Here is a 21,178-nt window from a genome sequence, read left to right as displayed (position 1 = left end):
AAAGTACTATGGGCACACAGCACTGTATGGTATAGTATGTATATATGTATGTAATTTATTATGTTCACATTGGGAGCCTATAGGAAAAGAAAGTGACATTTGAGCTGGGCTTTGAAATATGAAGTATTTGAAAGAAACTTATAACAAGGATGAGACTGACCATATCAGGACTCTATGAGGAAAAGCCCCAGCCTGACAACAGAGTCAGGTTCAGGGCTGCTAGTGCCTCTCTGGTAGACAGCAAATTGCGAACAAGTAGTCTCTATCACAGAGAGTCCAGGATATACTCGAGATGTCCTAGAAGAACCCTGGGGTCATATATTGGGAGCACAAGGTTTATGACAATTGCAACTCTCCCCCAAAGTTGACTAACGATCCATGCAGCTCAGCCTGGAAAATGTCTGACACTGATCAGTTTTAAGGTTCCCTCAGCTGTTTCGGGGCTATTCTGCAGGCCCTGGGGATCTAAGCCAGATGAGAATTCTGGTTCCTCAGAGAGGGCCTGGAACCATTTGAGCCATTAGAGCATGGCTGGCTCTCTGTGGTCACTCCAAGAAGATACCTCCTATGGCAATTTCCTCAGCTCCTCAGACCACCAGAAATAGAGCCTCCCTGAAGACCTAGGCTGGTCTCTACATACGGATGTAGACATAAACTAGGGGATACCTTTTTACCTGCAGTACCTATAAAATCAATAGGATATAGGTTGGGACCCAGATACTGATGCCCATATGGGAAGAAACAGTCCATGACCAGTAAAAATGTGGTGGGGATGTATTAAAGCCAGAAAGTTATCTCTCTTGACTAGTTAGAAAATAGTAACTCTACAGAGTAAGAAGCCAGTTATACATAATTAAAGAGGAAGTGAGACCCCAAGCAGCTAACCTGAAGATCCTAGGAAAGGACCACAGGCTGTGAATCAGGATATTCATAGATCTCCCCAAACTTCATCAGGGCCCCAGCTGCAGCACTGCTACTTGCTGTTTGTCTGTGGACAAATCACATTTCTGTTAATTCAATAAGTATTATCCATTTAAAAAAATAAAATCTTTTTTTTTTTTTTAAAGGAGGGGTTTCTGGCTGGTTTAGTCTGTAGAGAATGCTGACTCTTAATCTTGGGGTTGTGACTTCAAGCCCCATGTTAGGTGTAGAGATTACTTAGAAAAATAAAATCTTGGGGCGCCTGGGTGGCTCAGTCGGTTGGGCGTCCGACTTTGGCTCAGGTCATGATCTCGCGGTCCGTGAGTTCGAGCCCCGCATCGGGCTCTGGGCTGACAGCTCAGAGCCTGGAGCCTGTTTCGGATTCTGTGTCTCCCTCTCTCTCTGACCCTCCCCTGCTCATGCTCTGTCTCTCTCTGTCTCAAAAATAAATAAATGTTAAAAAAAATAAAATTAAAAAAAATAAAATCTTTGAAATATATAAATATTATCAACAGTATTATCATAATAGAGGAAAGAATCCATTTGCAAAGAATAAATGAGCCTCATTTAAATTATATTATGAACTAGGGATGCCCAGGTGGCTCTGTCGGTTGAGTGTCAGACTCTTGATCTTGGTTTAGGTCTTGATCTCATGTCATGAGTTTGGGCCCCAGCGTGGGCTCCATGCTGGTCATGGAGCTTACTTAAGAAGAAGAAAAAAAATTATATTATGAACTAGAATTAACAACTAACAACAGTATCTTAAATAGTACAAAGTTTCAATTTCCAAGATACTTTCCCATTCATCATTATATATAATGCTTGTTATCCCTGGTGAGGTGGGCCAGTGAGACACTAACAGAGAGGCTAACATGGACCTCCCACTGTTTCACAGCAAAGCAGGAGTCAAGCCCAAGAAGACTAATTCCCAGTCCCATGGTTTCTTAATCCTGATTGTGTGGCCACCAAGAAAACCATTGTGATCCACTCATTTTACTGATTTTAATGATTTTATCCAATCATTTCCAGATTTTATCTGCAAGGTGCTTTCCATCTGAGTTTCTCTGGTGACAAACTTCTACAGCTAACTGCTCAGTACTCAAAGCACCTAACACCTTAATACCTACTACATACTTTATGAAAATGTTTTGTGGTAGCGTTTGAAACAAATAATCATCTTTCTTCTCTTTGTGATGTGTGTTTCCTTTTGTATGTAGTAAGAGGAATATAAAACAAATGAACTTTACATCAGGCTTGTCTGAAATCACAACTTGGTAAGTGTATGTTAAGGTTGGTAAGACATGCTGTTAGGGAGTTCTGAGGAACAATTCATCACAATAGAGACTTTTCGAAAATTCCATATATTGCCTTATTTTAAAATCTGAATTCAGGAATCAGGAAGGATGCCAGCAAGGTCTTTAATTTGTTTGCCACTGTATGCAAAGTGCCCAGTGCCCAACCCTGAGCAAGCAGGCACTCCCTCAGTGCGTGCCCACTGGTCTCCAGTGTTTCCTGGGCCGGTCCCACCCACTGTACCTCACCTCAGGTCACCAGCATGCTTACCATTATCTCCAGACATGATATGTGCCCCCTTCGCCACCCGGTGTTCCATTTGCAGCTTTGTCTTGTCCAACTTCAAGCTCTGGTTTCTGTTATCAATTAGCATAAGCTTGAAAAGAAGCACTGGCCCACATGTTGGCTGGGTAATAAATTTACACCAAAATCACAGAGGAATAAATGGAAAATCCAGCAAAACAGCTTAATGAAACTTGGCAGCAAGCATGAAATAAAAATGTCCTGCTCCTCTTTTGAAATCTATTTTTTGAGGACACTTACAAGCTGCTGGTATTACTTGGAGTGCAGCCATAAGCAAAACCAAAGAACAGAGGAAAGGAGTAGGGAAGGAAAGAAGTTAGCTGGCCAGTAGGCTCTAGGTTCACTTGGTTAGTTTTGCTCAAAACTACTAAGTCACTGACCTTTGTCATTTAGTTTAATACATTAGTCTTTTAAGAGTCTCAGGTCAAAATGGGGAGCTGGCCTGCGGTTGCAGCATCAAGCCAGTGGCTGGAGGGTATTTGAAAATGGTATTACAATGCTGCAGGGTTCAATAAACTGGGACTAATGCAAGATGATACAACATATGAGAATGATGATGTGAAAGAGGCCATAAGAAGGCTTCCTGAGAACCTTTATAACTACAGGATGTTTCACATTAAGAGAGCACTGGACCTGACCATGAGGCACCAGGTCTTGCCTAAAGAGCAGTGGACAAAATATGAGGAGGATAAATTCTACCTTGAACAATATCTGAAAGAAGTTATTCGGGAAAGAGAAGAATGGGCAAATAAATAATCATGGAGTTGATATCTGTGGTTGCAGCTGCCCTCAAATATTTTTAAGAAGTTGGGTAAACCCGAAATGTACAATTTGGAATTATTTGAGCTGCAATGTTATTACTTTAAATAAATGTCTATTGTAATTATTAAAAAAAATACATTAGTCTTTTAAGAATATATCTAACAGTTGAACCCAAAGAAAACTCAAAGGTTTGATATGTTAATGATAGAATTTAAGAGAGTATGACACTTGAGACTTACAGGTAGGAACTTCTTGTAAGACCTCTTATACCCTGACACTCCTTTTAGATTTAAAAAAACAAAGCTCAAACTTGATTGTAAGTTTTCAATAAAAGTTCTCCCAACACTCATTCTAAAAGAAAACCACAAGATTCCATCTGTCATATTCTGACTTTACCACAGTCCATTCCTCTTTAGTAATCCGTAAGCTTTTCTCTGATGCCAGACTGTGCAGACTCAAATCTCAGTTCTGCCACTTGGTTCAAGCTGAACCACTTGGGGCAAAGTACTGAACCCTTCTTTTATCACTTACTAGCTGTATAACCTCGAATAAGTGATTTAAACCTCTTCTGCCTCAGTTTCCTCATCTAAATGGAGATAATACTATTACCTACCTCACAAAGTTTTTGTTAAGGATTACATAAATTAACGTATATTAGGCACTTAGAATGATGCCTGACATGTAGTAAAAGCCGTTTGCCATTATTATTTCCTCTTTAGAATAGACATCCTGTAGGTCTGTAATCTCAACAAGAGTTGGTGATGCAAATACTAACCATAAGCCCCAGGAACAACAGAAGATAATGAGAAAGCAATGTTAAATCACAAATTCCACATTCCATCCAGCAGTTTTAACCAGTGAGCTGCAGTTTCACTTTTTCTCCTTTGATCACCCTTTTGATCTAGAAATACAAGAAAGGTGGTGAACTTGAAAGGCAAACAGCAAGAAGGAGGAAGCGGGGGAAATAAGCTGGTGGACTTTAGACTGGACAGTCAGCTCCCTTAGTGTGGAAAGCTTCACCTGCCCCAGTGCTGCTCTGACATGGTTCCACCTTTTCCTTCCCTACTTCCTGGCCACAGAAGCGTGGAGAAATGGAGAGAACCCTACGCTGGGACTGGCAAACTCCCAGAGCCATCAGATGTAGAAAAAAGGGCATGAATCGGAATCAGCCCTCTCGTCTGTCTGTGGCTCTGTCACACACCTTTGAGTGTCCTAGGGTGGGTCACCTGAATTCTCCTGGTTTACTTCATCTTCAGAACGAATAGAGAAAACCTATGCTAAGTACCTCATGTGAAAATAAATTGAAATAAGGCATGTGAAAGCATTGTGAAAAGTATAAAGTACTATAAAAAGTTTCATTAATGACAGGATTTGAATTACTATAGCTTTCTCTAATGTTAACAGATACTATACACAAAAAAAATGTTCTATTATCAAATTAGCTTAGCAAATGCTGGGTTAAGAAAATTCACCAGATTTCTCTACTTAGGATAGTGGTCCCGAACCCTTGATCTAATATGCCTTTGGTGAAAACGTCTATCTTTGTAACACTTCCTTTACACCCTGAAACAAAATTCATAGACATATCCTACATAAACAATTTCCAAAAGGACCACCACCAACAAAATATGTATTTTAATATATAAATTCTTGGGGCGCCTGGGTGGCTCAGTCAGTTGAGCGTCCGACTTCAGCTCAGGTCACGATCTCGCCGTCCGTGAGTTTGAGCCCCGCGTCAGGCTCTGGGCTGATGGCTCAGAGCCTGGAGCCTGCTTCCGATTCTGTGTCTCCCTCTCTCTCTCTGCCCCTCCCCCATTCATGCTCTGTCTCTCTCTGTCTCAAAAGTAAATAAATGTTAAAAAAAAAAAAAAAAAAAAAAATATATATATATATATATATATATATATATAAATTCTTGGGAATAACTAAACCAAAAGACATAAGTCAGACACTTGTATGGAGAATCACGTGAATATGACAGTTCAAACGGGGCTACAAAGTTGTGCTGCATCAGTGACTCAAATACAACCAGTTGTGTTTGCTCACGATGTGCTTTTCTGAAATAAATAATTCTTGGCAAAGCTCCAAACAAAATACAATCTTCCCTTGACTGACATGGTCATTCATTATAGTCCTAAGACATTCAGTGTCTATTATAAAATCACAACTACTTTGTATTTATATATAAAATGGAGGTAGGTCCTCAGCTTAATTATAAACAGATTTTTCAGCTATATGACAATAAATGACAAGAGTAAGTCCCAGACAGCCAGAGATAATTCTTGCTTTTGTGGGACTGTCTGTGCAATGCAAGCTAGCTAGTGTCCATAACCTCTAGGCCAATCAGTATGACAATAAAACACTCCCAGAAATTTATAATTTATAAAATACTCCCTAGGGGACAGTACCACTCCATTGAGAATCACTGTTACAGTCTTTAACATGACAATGTGACCTACAAAGAAGGAAACAGCAGAATATGTAACAACAGAACGCTTTTTTTCTCTTGCTTAACAACAGAACACTTTTCTTTCCCAAGAAAGTCAGTCTAGGAAGACTATTGTTTCACTAATCACACTTTGGGAAATATTGGTATCGATAATTTTTTAAAAAGAAGATTCAATAGAGAAAGCCTATGAAGTAACCTGCCACAAGTGAACATCAGTAAGAAGGCTCCGGAGATATGTTTTCCAGGAAAGTCTGATGCTTGGCTGGACCTCTCAATTTGTTACACACTTGGGTCCTTGGGCTTTGCAAGCGAGTGTCACTAGCTTTGCTAGTAACAGACTGGCACCAAACAGAAATTTCAGGAAAAGACTTTTATTGGGGCTTATGCTCTAGCACAAGGGAGATAGCACAAAGAAAAGGGTCCTTCAGATTGAATTCCCAAACAAAGGCCAGGGAAAGTTTTCAAAACGGCTAAGACAGAAAAGGAGTGCAAGCTAAGCATATAGGGGCAGGGCGAGATACATAAAGTTGGGCGCACAGGCACAATGGGTAGCATATGCTTCCTCATGCATCTCATGTCTCATTAGCATTTTAAATCTCCACCCTGGGGTGTGATTTTTAGTATTATAAAGAGGGAAAAAATTGGTGAAAGGTTAGCACTGGGGCCCACCTAGGTATAGACTGGTTTGGTAGTCACCAGTCTTCACAGTCAAGTCTCTCCTTTGGTAAGCATCCTGCTTCCACATTCCTGCAAGATGTACTGTCAAAGGGCATAGTGTTTGCGCCATCAAGGAACCTGGGTTTTGCAGTCAGGATAGAGGGAAGGTGAGTCCAGTCCCTGCTCTATCTCAAATGTATTGATAATACAGGAAAAAATGTCATCTCTCCAAAAACAAGAAAGAGGGAGCTCATGGAAACTTTTCTAAGACACCCAGACATCACAGACACAGAGCCTGAGTTTCATTACTGCCATTCAGGATAAATGGTATGAAAGTTTAATATTTGGAGTCCAAGCTGTTGCTTGGAAGTCACTTTTATGGTGCTTGGGCATATTAATTCATAAATTTATTTTTCAAGGCTTGTAAATTTCTCTTATGTTCATTTCCCAAAAGGAAATGGGATTTCTAGCTCAGTCCAGTGAATGAGATGGATAATGATTGGTATTTTTTTTCATTATCAATTCAATATATACAATTAAAACAATGAAATATTTAGTTCCATTATTTTCCCCAACTGTAGATTTTGTAAGCATTGAAAGGTATGTTTAAATTGTAGTCTACATTTTAGATTTTACTTCCCAAACCTAGCTCTAACTCATAACTTAATGACTATTAGAAAAATAAATGAAAGCCTCACTATTCAGGGCCTACTAAGGCTAAAAATGCCCCCATCTCTACCTAAAGTGGAAGAAACAGACTCCAGTAAATAATTATAGAGCAATTAGGTGAATGCTATTAGCTATAGGACCACACAGCAAAACACCTCACCCAACCTAGAGCCTCAGAAAAAGTTTCTTGAAGACTAATTAGTAGGGAGTCAGAATTACCTCCTTAATTACATGGACAATACATTTTTAAGATTTTAAGAGAAGTGTGAGAATAATGCTTCCGATTTTATAAATACTTAGTGTGCACTGGTGCCATCTGGTGGACATAAACTAAAGCTAAAACTATTATTTTAAAGAATTTGGGGCTTCCCTCATTTTTTTTTTCTTAAAAAGCAGAGAAATATATTTATATTACTTTGCAAAAAAATATGTCTTATAGTTTCTGTAACTTGGGGACCAATATATCAATTCACTCCTAGGTTTTCCCTATCAACCTAATTCAGGTCACTTACTACATGGCCACACCTCATCTTCATCCAGATTTGTGAATGGGCTAAATTACCACATTATAAGTAAAATAAGTACTTGACAGTGGTGTAGCAAAAGAAATTCAAATGAATTGGGCAACAAAAGAGCACAAGTTACTTCCATATTTTTATTTTTTATTTTTAATGTTTATTTATTTTGGGAGAAAGAGAGCGAAAGAGAGAATGAGTGGGGGAGCGGCAGAGAAGACAGGAAGAGAGAGAATCTCAAGCAGGCTCTGTGATGTGAGTGCAGAGCCCGACGTGGGGCTCAAACTCAAAACCTGTGAGATCATGACCTGAGCCAAAATCAACTGTGAGACGCTCAACTGACTGAGCCACCCAGGCACCCCTTTCCATATTTTTAAATTCATCCAAAGGTTTTTAGAGAAAAGACTTACTTAAAAAGTCTAAATTATGGGGGCACCTGGGTGGCTCAGTCAGTTGAGCATCTGGCTTTGGCTCAGGTCATGATCTCGTAGTTTGTGAGTTCAAGCCCCACATAGGGCTTCCTATCAGCATGCAGCCGGCTGCAGATTCTTAGTCTCCCTCTCTCTCTGCCCCTCCCCCACCCTTTCTCTTTCAAAAATAAATATTAAAAAAAAGTCTAAATTATGGATATCAATGGTCCTGCTAAAACAAGACCCAGAGAAGCAAACCTTAAGGAGAAAGAAATTATAACTACATCAGCGTTAAATATTTCTGCTTAATGAAGGACATTGTTTGCAAATTTAACAAGTAATACAATGAGATATCTGTAATGTCTGAAACCAGCAAGGGCTATTTACACAATACCTTTCTTTAAATCAACACAAGGCAGAAAAACCAAAGAAAGGAAAGAATATGAATAAGCACTGACCAAAAAAGAAACAAAAGTATATTCAATACATATCAAATAAATATAATTAAAATGAGGTATCACTTTACACTTATCAGACCGGCAAAAAAATATTTATAAAGGATATTAGCAAGGGCTAGTGAAAATGTGAGGAAACAAAAGCCCTCAAGTATTCTGTTGGAAAGAAGTCTGGCAGTACTTAGTTAAGTATGCATATATTCTTATTCATTTTTATTTATTTTGAGAGAGAAAGAAAGAGAACAGTGCAGGAGGGCAGAAAGAGAATCACAAGCAGGCTCTGAGCTGTCAGCACAGAGCCCAACATGGGGCTCGATGTCATGAACCATGAGATCATCACCTGAGCCAAAATCAAGAGTCAGAAGCTTAACCACTGAGCCACCCAGGAGCCCCTACTTATTTTTATTTTGAGACAGAGAGACAGCGTGAGTAGGAGGGAGGGTCAGAGGGAGAGAAAGAGAATCTTAAGTAGGCTCTCAAGGTGGAGTCTGATGCAGGGCTTGATCCCACAACATTAGGATCATGACCTGAGCCAAAATCAAGAGTAGGATGCTCAACCAACTGAGCCACCCGGGTGCCCCTAATGGTTATATTCTATAACCCAACAGTCATGTGCCTGGGTGTATCAGTTACCTATCGTTGTATAATAAATTACCCCAAGATTTAGAGGCTTAAAATGACAAACATTTATCATCTCAAAGATTATGTGGGTCAGGAATCTAGACGTGGTTTGGCTGAGTGCCTCTGAGTTTGAGTTTCTCAAAAGACTACAGTCAAAGGTGAGGTGGGGGTTACAGTTATCTCAAGTTAAGTGGAGAATTATGTTTCCAAGCTTGCTTACATAGCTGTTGGTCAGAGACATAAGTTCCCTGCCACATAGACCTCTCCATAGGGCAGTTCACAACATAACAGCTTGTTTCCCCCAGAGAAGAGACAATGAGAAATGGCAAGCAAGACAGAAGTCACAGATCTTTGGTAAACTACTCAGAGGTGACATCTCATCACTTTTGCCATATTCTATTCATTAGAAAAGAATCACTTGGTCCAGCCCATATTAAAGGGGAGGAATTTAAACAAGGACATGAATATCAGGGGGCAAGGACCATTGGGAGCCATTTTAAAGTCTGCCCACCACACTGGGTATATATCCCAGAAACTCTCAACAGATCAATAATGAAACAGGAATGAAGCTGTTCACTGTAGTACTGTGTGAAAGCTGTAGGCAAATTAGATGCCCATCAATGAGAAAATAGATGAGAAGAGAAAATGTGATACAAACATATGGAAAAATAACATGCAAATGAGGAAGGATGAACCAAATTTCTATGCAGCAACATGGATCCACTTCAAAAACATAATGCTGAGTGTAAAAAAGTAAAGCACAACAGACTTTATTTAAATTTAACCCATGGAGGTGCCAGAGTGGCTCCATCAGTTAAGCATCCAACTTCAGCTCAAGTCATGATCTTGCAGTTTGTGGGTTCGAATCCCCATCAGGCTCTGTGCTGACAGCTTAGAGCCTGCAGCCTGCAGGCTACTTCAGATTCTGTGTCTCCCTCTCTCTGCCCCTTCCCTACTCGTGTTCTTTCTCTCTCAAAAATAAACACTTAAATAAATAAATAAATTTAACCCACGAATGATATTATATATCTTTCAAGAATTTCAATGTATCTACATAAGAGTATGGGAGGTAGGACATATGAGACATGGGTGACAAAGGGAGAAAACAGTGGACATGATGATTTCCATGAACCAAAATAAACATGCCACAAAATGAGTATAATCAATTCAATTCTGTGGTTCTAAAGGCATTAAAAAACAAAGCCCAAAAGTAAAGACAGAAGTAAAACTAATGCATCCCTCCGTGGCTATGCTCCAGTCTCCGGTTCTCCTTCCTACAGATACCCAGTTACTGATTATAAAAGGTATATATGTGGTTGAGACACCTGGGTGGCTCAGTCAGTTGAGCATCTGACTCTTGATTTCTGCTCAGGTCATGATTCCAGTGCTGTGGGATCAAGCCCCACATTGGGCATGGAGCCTGCTTGGGATTCTCCCTCTCTCCCTCTGCCCTTCTCTCCAGGTCATGCTCTCTCCTAAATACATACATACATACATACATACATACATACATACATACATACATACATAGTACGGCTACTTAAAAAAAAATCTATGCAGTGCATATGTATCAAGTCTTTGTATACATTAGTTACCCACTGTTTTTCACTTTACCTACCCTTCTATATGCTACTCTGAACATCAAACTATATTTCTATGCTCTCTTGCCAGGTGGCTTCCGTTAGACAGACATGAAAGGAACTGAGGAAGCTGAAGGAAGAGAAAGGTTCGGACTCCCAATGTGTGACAGCTGTTGGCAGGCACTCTTGCTGCTACGGGAACGGAGTGATTCCAGATGAGCAGCCGGGGCAGAGGCAACACGCTTCGGTTAAGTGTCATGTCTTCAGCAGATCCAGGCCTACCTCTGAGTACAGCAAGAGGTCAACACAAATGGCTGCAGCATGTGATCTTCCTTTTCACCACTCCAGCCCCACTTGTCTTCCTTTTGGCACTTCTAGCCCCTTTATGTCAGTACACAGTACAAACCATCTGAAAAATACCGCTTTTCTATTAGCCTCATAATAGGACCCTCTAGTTTTAAACAACTGAATTCCCATTTTACAAATGAGAAGATTCAGTCAGAGAAATGACTTACTTGCCTGACTCACAGCTGGGATATGAACCTAGGATGGATATCTGGCTCCTGAGCCTATACAATTTCTAGTGTTCTTGCTTGACTGGAAATTCTAAAACCATAGACAATGGAGGAAAAAGTAGAGGAAATTGGTGATGTTATCATCACATAATTAGGTTAGAGTCCAAAGCCAGGGGCTATTAGATGATTTTATTCCTCAAACCAGTAAGTCTCCACCCAACTCTTCTGAGCTTCAGTTTATTCCCAAATACCTGACAGCAAAAGAAAATGCTACTGCAAATGTGAGCACATTCACAGCTCTGAACACTTCTATTAGAAGTGCTTTTAATTTCCTGACACAGAAATTTCTCTGGATTGTCAAAACTGAAAAGCATTAGCTCTGTTAGTTGCCTTCTCCCTCAAAATAACCTCCCATAAGCTGAGGCCCTTCTTCCCTTTTGCTAATATCAGCAATAACAAAAGAAAAAATGGGTTCTTTTGTGAGACTTTTCTAAATAAGTTCCACTAGACAGAACTGAAACAACACACACACACACACATACTCTCTCTCTCATCACTTTAACTTTTCTCTAAGGACCATCTCAGATTATCAAAGATGAATAAATTGCCCAATAAAATGTGTGAACATTCTCTCAAACAAATGACCTGATAGCAGCAAAGAATTATTTCTTTTCCTAATACTAGCTCTTCTACATGGCAATGCTTTTGATCCTTAAATTTTAATTCTGAAATAATTATATACTCATAGGAAGTAGCAAAAACAAAAAAAGTACAGGCAGATAATGTGAATTTTTCACCCAGACTCCCACCATGGTAACATCTTGCATAATTTTTAGAAAATTATAGGACCAAAACCAGGAAACTGACGCTGACATAATTCACAGAGTTCATTCAGATTTTGTAAGTTTCATAAGCATTTGTGTGTGTGTGTTGTGTGTGTTCACATGTGTACAATTTTATCACGTGGGTAGTTTCATGTAATCATCACCACAATCAAGAACTGTTTCATCACCAAGAAGCTCTCTTGTGCTACTCCATTACAGCCACACCCAGCTCCACACACACACCCCCCATCCCTAAACCCTGGCCATCACTAAACTGTTCTCCATCTCTATTAATTTGTTTCAAGAACGTTACCTAAATGGAACCATACAATATGAAACCTTTTGAGATTGTTTGTTTTCACTCAGCATAATTCCCTTGAGATCCATTCAGGTTGTTCTATCAATAGTTCATTCCTTTATACTGATAAATAATATTCTATGGTATGAATGTACAAGTAGGTTTATAGCAATGATATTTAATTTTCTAAAAAATGCTTTTCCTAACAAAATACTGCATGAAAACCAAATGTCTAAATAAAAATGAAGCTGCTCAGCCTGACAACAGTCAGGAAAAACTGGAGCTAGATCATCTTAACCTTCCCCACCTGCCCAAGGCACCTTCCAGAGCACTATTTAAAACCATTAAAACCTATAATACAGAAAGGAGAATATATATGGGGATGAACCCAGAATAGGTTTTGTACTTGCTCAGATTAAGTGTGAAAATAGGAGTGACAGGCTGCTCTAAGGGAATCTTTAAGAGTACATCTACTGTCACCTGAAATCTAACCCTAATTAAGCAAGTGGGGAAAAGGGAGGTTGCCTATTTCTATAAGAAAAAGTATTATCCAGGGCACCTGGGTGGCTCAGTCGGTTAAGCAGCCGACTTCGGCTCAGGTCATGATCTCGAGGTCTGTGAGTTCGAGCCCTGAGTCAGGCTCTGTGCTGACAGCTCGGAGCCTGGAACCTGCTTCAGATTCTGTGTCTCCCTCTCTCTCTAGCCCTCCCCTGTTTGCGATCTGTCTCTTTCAAAAATGAATAAATGTTAAAAAAAATTTTTTTTAAAAAGAAAAAGTATTATCCATCAAAAACTGCTTAGTGAAACAAATTTTAAAGACACAAAGATTACCAGTTAGTTACTGCCAATAATGCTGCATAAGAAACCACTCCAAAACTCAAAAGCTTAATAATAATCACTTAATCTCCACTCATGGGTTTATCAGCCATTTAGGATGACACTGCCTTTAAATGTTCGATTCTGAGCCAAGTTGGAGAAGGCAGGGACTACTACCCAGGGCATATTCTTCTCATGGTGATGACAGAAGGACAAGAGCACAAATGCAAATAAGCTAAAGCATTTTAATCTTACCTTCTTACCATGTTTGCTAACATCCCAAGTCACAAAGTCAAATCTAAAGTTAAGGGGCGAAGAAATACATTCCACCACCATGAATAAAGGGCAAGTATAAAGCTATATATTACTACAGAGAAATTAAGAATTTTGACCAAGAATTCAATGTACCACATACACAAAGACTTGCTATCTCCCAAAATATTTCCTCCATCAGAATATGCCTCTGATTAAGACTCTGATCCCCCCAAAAAATGGAAACACTGTCAGGGGTAACACTTTATTTCCTATGAAAAGAGAAATGGCAAACATGACCACGGAAGGCAAAGAGTAAGAGATTGGGGGAACAACCCCAAACTTCTTGCTATTCTACATATTTACCTAGGATCAGAGTTTGTCTATCTATTCTCAAAGTACAAAGACAAAATGCCACAGTGAAACTCTACAATCAAAATACAAACTTTTTTAAAGATCCTCTTTGAAGTCACAACTCCACATTCCAGACCATTCGGAGTATTACCACCCCAGAAATCTGTCTGGTAACATTCCAGGGAGACTTGTACAGTACTTGTTTACACTGACACCCTTAAAGCCAGATGAACATTGATTTATCTTAGCCTCTATTAAGTAGTCAGCCCTTCAACATTATTCTGATCCAAATATACAAACACAGGAAAACTACCACACATATTTGGTACTTCTTGATTACCGCCCAATAAATTTCCTTCTGATTACAGTATACCTTCTCTGTATAGGTCCTGTGTCCACATGATTATTTACAGATACCATTTGTGCTATTATATACAATGAAATACCCTGGAGTAAGAAAATTTACTGTGTTAAACTGAACAGTCTATGTTAGCACTATAAAATCAGAATTCTGTGGCTAATTAGCACTATACAGATAAAAATTTACCAAAGTTTAGAATTAGATGCAGGTCCTACTTGCATAAATAAAATGAAGTCTTTTTTTTTTTAATTTTTTTTTTTAATGTTTTTATTTATTTTTGAGGCAGAGAGAGACAGAGCATGAGCAGGGGAGGGGCAGAGAGAGAGGGAGACACAGAATCCAAAGCAGGTTCCAGGTTCTGAGCTGACAGCACAAAGCCCCATGTGGGGCTTGAACTCACAAACTGCGAGATCATGACCTGAGCTCAAGTCGGACGCTTAACCGACTGAGCCACCCAAGCGCCCCAATAAAATGAAGTCTTGGGGCGCCTGGGTGGCGCAGTCGGTTAAGCGTCCGACTTCAGCCAGGTCACGATCTCGCGGTCCGTGAGTTCGAGCCCCGCGTCAGGCTCTGGGCTGATGGCTCGGAGCCTGGAGCCTGTTTCCGATTCTGTGTCTCCCTCTCTCTCTGCCCCTCCCCCGTTCATGCTCTGTCTCTCTCTGTCCCAAAAATAAATAAAAAACATTTAAAAAAAAAATTTTTTTTAAAAATGAAGTCTTGAACAACATAAACAACTCTCCCTACAAATCCCATTTACCATCTCTCCAATGCCATTAAGATCTGATTTCCTATCTTATGGACAGACTTGTAAGGAATTAAAGCCAAACTATACCCAACAAAAATTTCTACCCATTTTTCGAAGTATTCAAAAATCAGATAGTATTAACTACGTATTTGAGGACCTATGCATTGTGCTATATCTGCACTGCACTAAAGAAATGTAGTCTAGTTAGAAAGACAAAATACATACATAAATAGTAATAAAAACTTAGGAAACAAATAAAAACTAACCAAGTAGGACAGATAGTAACTGCTACAAAAGTTCAACAGATCAATATGAATTGGGCCTCATCTGAGTTAACCTAGAAATCATTAAGTGAAAAGAAAGAACATGTAAAACATCAAGAATAGAATATAAAAGAGATACTCTCATAAACTGTACCCCATGGAAGGTATATTTCTGGAAAGAATTTTGTAATATGTCCTAAGATTCTTATATACTCTGACACAGTCATTTCCTAAGAAAATAATGAGCAAAATGGACAGATGTTTATGGGGGGTAGGTGGAGAAAACCAACCTGGAAATGCCCAACTTCAAAGACTAATCAAATGGTGGTGGTATTATCAGTCTATCAACTGGCTAATGCCACAGCAATGCTGTACAATGACCACAAATCCTGGGGCGCCTGTTCTCACAGCTATGATAGAGGCCCAAGCCCTCTTGAAGCCTAAACTCAGAACTTCCACCTCCTTCTAATCACCAAAGCCCAGAGCAAAAGGGCACTACCTACAAAGTTACATCAGGGGTCAGCAAACTACAGGCCATAGGCAAAACATGGCCCACAGTCTTTTTTTTTTAAGCTTTATTAGAATATAGTCACTCCCTTTTATTTACATATTGGCTATGGCTCATTCATGCTACTATAGCAAAGTGATTGTGACAGAGACCATTAGACTGCAAAGTCTTAAATGTTTATTATTTGGTCCTACGCTACAGGATAAAAGTTGTGAGTGAAGAATTAGGACTATTTTTGCAATCTGGCAGTGGAGTATTGGTTTATTATTATATATATTTAAGAATTTTTAATGGCGAGGATGCCTGGGCGGCTCAGTCAGTTAAGCATCAGACTTCTGCTCAGGTCACATTCTCACAGTTCATGACTTTGAGCTGCATCGAGCTTTCTGGTGTCAGCACAGAGCCCACTTTGGGACACTCTGTCTCCCTCTCTCTCTGTCCCTCCCCCACTGGTTCTCTCTTTCTTCTCTCTCAAAATAAATAAATAAACTTAAAAAAAAAAAAGGCAGTGAAATATGCAATTGAAATAAACATTGGAAACATTCTTTTAAAAAAAAAGAATTTTTAATGGCTTAGAAAAGACATAAAATAGTTAAGAAGTAAAAGGTTTAAAAAAGTATATAGACAGTATGATCTCACCTCTACATAATCATGTATAAGTACGTGTATTACATATAAATAATTCATATACATATATTATTTTCATATATTTTTTAAAGACAAGGCACAGATTGGGAAAATACTTGCAAGACACATCTGATAAAAAGGACTTGTATCCAAAATACACAAGAAATCTTAAAACTCCACAATAAGAAATCAAACAACCAGGTTTAAAAATGGGCCAAAGATCTGAATAGACAACTCATCAAAGATACACAGATGGCAAATAAGCATATAAAAAGATGTTCATCACGTGTCATCAGGGGACTGTAAATTAAAGTAACAATGAGACACCACTACCTATTATAATGGCTGAAATAAAAAAAACTGACAATACCAAATGCTGATAAGAATGCAGAGCAACAAGAACTTTTTTTACATTGCTGGTGGGAATGCAGAATGGTACAGCCACTTTGGAGGACAGTTTGGCAGCCTCTTCCAAAACTCAAGATAGTGTTACCACAAGATCCAGCAATCAGGCTCCTAGGTATTATCCAACTGATTTGAAAACTTATGTTTATACAAAAACCTGCATAGGGAAGTTTATTGCAGCTTTATTCATAAGCACCAAAAGCTGGAAGTAACCAAGATGAATGGATAGGTGAATAAACAAAGTATGGTACATCTATACTATGGGGTATACTCAACAATAAAAAAATAAACTAGCAAGCCACAAAAAGAAAGAACATTAAAGACATACTGCTAAGAAGTGAAAGAAGCCAGTATGATAGGCTACATGTTATGTGATTCCAATTATATGACACTCTGGAAAAGGCGAAACTACAGAAACAATAAAATGATCAATGGTTGCCAAGGACTTGGGGTTCAGGATGAATTGGTAAAGTGCAGGGGATTTTTAGGGCTGTAAAATTACTTGGTATGATACTATAATGGTTGATTCAAGACATGAACTTGTGAAAGCCCACAGGACTTCATTGTACAAATAATGAATCTCCCTATATGCAAATTTTGAAAAAGCATTTAAGTCAGGGGATTGAAAGACTGTGACAAATAACTGTATTACAAATATATGAAACAAGCTCACTGAAGGGGATGGGGAGAAGGTGCTGATCTAAGTAATGCTAAAAATGAGTACAGTCTGTAAGACTAAGGCAAGGGAACCATACATAAAACACAAGGTTTTTTATGGGACACAGGTGTGTAGTAGAATTGAGTAATTAAGTAAATGGATGGCAGATGATGGGAACAATGGCCAAAGTTATAACAATTCAAACAAAATAAAGTAGCATTAGATAATAACCCAAAATATAATAAAGGTATTCATGAATCCATATTGCTATAAATAAATGACTGAACAAATTAGTACATGGGAGAAAAGAGACAAATCTTCCATACAGAAGAGTTCCAAATAATTTATACAGATATCCCACCTTCAAGGAGGGGCAGTATGACTCACTACTTCTTAGGTATAGGCCGTGCAGAGTGACTTCCTTCTGAAGTGCACATTATGGAAAGGGGGGAAAAAGAGTATAGCGGAGAAATGACAAGCACTACCTCAGTCAGGTGATGAAGGCCAACATCAACAGTGATAAATCATGTTGCCAGTATATGCCCTTGATAAAATGTTATGAAAATAGCGTTTTGCCTGTGGTCTTCCTCCCAATAACCCATAATCCCACTCTTAGGGGGAAAACATTAAATTCCAATGGTATGGTATCCTACAAAATATTTGATGAATACTCCTCAAAACTGTTAAGGTCCTCAAAAACAAGGGAAATCAAAGAAAGAGACACTGCCAAGAGGAGACTAAGGAAAACATGACAGCTAAATGTAACATGAGGAGGAAGTGTCTGGGTGGTTGAGTCAGTTAAGCGTCCAACTCTTGATTTAGGCTCAGGTCACGATCTCACACTTTTGTGAGTCCCATATTGGGCTCCACGCTGAGCATGTGGCCTACTTGGGATTCTCTCTCCCTTTCTGCCCCTTTCTGACTCGTGCACATATGCACATGCATGTGTGTGCATGTGTGTGTGTATCTGTATCCACCCATTTCTCTCTCCCTTTCTAAGAAAGAAAAGAAAAGAAAAGAAAAGAAAAGAAAAGAAAAGAAAAGAAAAGAAAAGAAAAGAAAAGAAAAGAAAAGAAAAAAGAAAGAAAGAAACATACATACATTAACATGGTATCCTGGATGGGATCTTGGAAAAGAAAATGTACACTGAATAAGAACTAAAGATACCTAAACTACAGCCTTTAGTTAATAATAATGTAATAGTACCGGCTCATTAAATAATAAAAAAAGCTGGGTGTGGCACGGGAACTCTGCACTATCTTCTCAATTTTTCTGAAGATCTACAACTGCAAAACATAAAATCTATTAAAAAAAAAAATGTTAACAGCGATGATCTCCCTATAAGGGAAATGTTGGAAATTTATGCTTTTGTTTTTCTAATTCTCTGTACCACACACATTTTCTAAGATAAGCTCTATGCTGCTCTTAAAAGTGTATACATACAAGATTTGTGTTTTTTCCAACTTGTTTAAGTACAAAACACTAGAACTGTGATTATAAATTTTAAAAGCAGATACTATTAAATAGTTACAATTTGCTATGAATTGTATACGAAGAATTTTAACAATTATCTGTGTAATGAGCAGTATTACTCCTTTTTAAAATGTGAAGAAATATGGGGTGCCAGAGTGGCTCAGTTGGGTAAGTGTCTGACTCCTGATTTCAGCTCAGAGTGATCTCTACTGCACAGTGCTTGGACTCTCTCACTCCCTCTCTCTCTTCCCCTTCCCTGCTCACTCACACTCTCTCAAAACAAACTTAAAAAATAAAATAAAATGTGAAGAAACAGAACATCAGAAAGTTTAACTCATATAGTTAATAGATGGCAGGTAAACAGACTCCAAAACATCCTTTTATTTCTATATAATATAGATTCCCCAGAATTTCCTGTGCAGTACTTCATCAACTAATGCTAGTATATATACTACCTGAAAGCACTTCACAACAATGCTATGAAGTGAATTATAAAAAGCCATATTTATGTGAAACTGTGTCATAAGAAAAATGTGTGACAGGCACCACTGCAGTACTAACTTCACCAAAACCAGAAAACAAAATCTCCATCAGATAACACAACAAGCTGCATTACTATGTAAAAAACACAGTGGCTACCAAACTTACACCAAATAACTTTTAAGTACTACAGAGTTCTTGTTTTACCAGAAATTATCATGAATTATACCTTTTTCCTAGGTAATAAAGCAGTTCTTTCAAAATGTGTTGAGTCAAAGAACTAAAATTGAATATTTTCCTCACACTACTTTGAAATTCAAAGAGATACTGAGGCTGACTTCTTGCTTTCATCAAGGCTTACCACCCCACTGCTCAAATTATTTCAACATGTGACAGAATTGATAAGCAGAATGAATAGCCTACATCTGTGCTTCTTATGATGCCATTTCATGATTCCTTAATTCACAGGGTGATTCAACTGAAGCTGAAGAATTTTAAGTAAATTGGTTTATTTTTAGGTAAACTGGTCTGTATCATGAAAATAACCCAAGAGCAGACTGCATGTGGGGTCTGAACAAGGGAAACCCAAAACCTGCCCAAAGAGTTACGTTATAACATCAATATGCATGAACAAGATCAAATATATATGGACAATAGCCTGTCAAAAGGACACAAAAGCCAGATTGATGGGGTACCCACTGGCCAAATCTGGGACAACGCGAGCATCAAAGTAAAAAATTCAACCAATAAAAAACCAAACAACCCAACTTCCAAAAACAGACAAAGGATCTGAATGGCCATTCTACCAATAAAGATATATGGGTAACAAGTACATGAGAAGATGCTTAACATAATTAGCCATCAGGGAGACGAAAATTAAAACCACAGAAAAACACCACCATCCACCTATCAGTCTGGCTTTAAAACAACCTGACACCACCAAGCGGTGGTGAGGATGCAGAATAACTGAAATGTTCATACACTGCAGGCGAGAAAGCAAAATGGCACAAACCACTTCAGAAAAAGTTTGGCAATTTTTTATAAAGTTAAATACATGTATACACTTATAATAGGATCCAACAATCCCATCCATACTTATTTACCTACATAAAAGGAAAACCTATACAGAAATGTTCACAGCAGCTTTACTCCTAATCATCAAAAGCTAGAAATTCAAATGTGCCTCAACAGGGGCATGGATAACTGGAACACCGTATTACTCAAAATGAAAAGAAACAAACCTTGGGTGAATCTCAAGTGCACCATGCTGTGAAAACAGACTCAGAGACTACATACTGTATGATTTCATTTACGTATTTTGGAAAAAACAAACCATAAAGTCAGCGAACAGAACAGAAATTGCAGGGGTTGGGGGGATGGTTAAGGATGAGGGAAGGGCTTGAAAACAAAGGGGTAGCAAAGGGAATTTGCGGGGGGTGGGGGGGGAGGTTGGAGGAATGATAAAATTGTTCTGGAATTTGTGGTGGTAACTGTGTGAATCTACATGTATTAAAATTTATGGAACTATAAATGACAAGACTGAATTTCATTGTCTTTAAATTGAAAATAAATTTAAAAGGAAAAAAAATCAAGAAAAATCATGATTAAAAAGGAATAAATCCTCTAACTCCTTAAAACAGAAAACCAACTAACCACCTAAGAATGCTTAGGGACATCTGGACTAATCAACAGCACAAGTCTCCAGATACAAATGCATTGAGAATTTGGTATTACTTCTGGGAACTTGGTATTACCTCTAGTCCTGCTAAAAGGGTTTACCCTAAATCTAATCATGAGAAACCATCAAACAAGCCCAAATTGGGGTCATTTTACAAAATAACTGGCTTGGACTCTTCAAAAATGCCAATTACATAAAACATAAAAACTCAAGAACTGGTCCAGATGAAAGAAGTCTAAAAAGAGATATGAGAACCCAGTGCAATGCACAATCTTAGATTTATTTT

General features: G+C 38.5%; 1 protein-coding gene across 1 annotated transcript; it reads left to right on the top strand.

Moving 5' to 3' along the window:
• Positions 1-2,938: 2,938 nt before the first annotated feature.
• On the top strand, positions 2,939-3,397 carry LOC131512116 (cytochrome b-c1 complex subunit 7-like). The gene has a single exon (XM_058730406.1). The coding sequence runs from the start codon at positions 3,043-3,045 to the stop codon at positions 3,271-3,273; it is 231 nt and encodes a 76-aa protein (XP_058586389.1). The 5' UTR covers positions 2,939-3,042; the 3' UTR covers positions 3,274-3,397.
• The last annotated feature ends 17,781 nt before the right edge of the window (positions 3,398-21,178 follow it).

The sequence above is a fragment of the Neofelis nebulosa genome, chromosome 5 (genome assembly GCF_028018385.1).
Source record: "Neofelis nebulosa isolate mNeoNeb1 chromosome 5, mNeoNeb1.pri, whole genome shotgun sequence".
NCBI lineage: Eukaryota > Metazoa > Chordata > Mammalia > Carnivora > Felidae > Neofelis > Neofelis nebulosa.
This window is presented reverse-complemented; position numbering and strand designations above follow the sequence as displayed.

Coding starts and splice junctions, on each gene's coding strand:
- LOC131512116 (XM_058730406.1), top strand. CDS start 3,043: ATGCAAGATGATACAACATATGAGAATGATGATGTGAAAGAGGCCATA.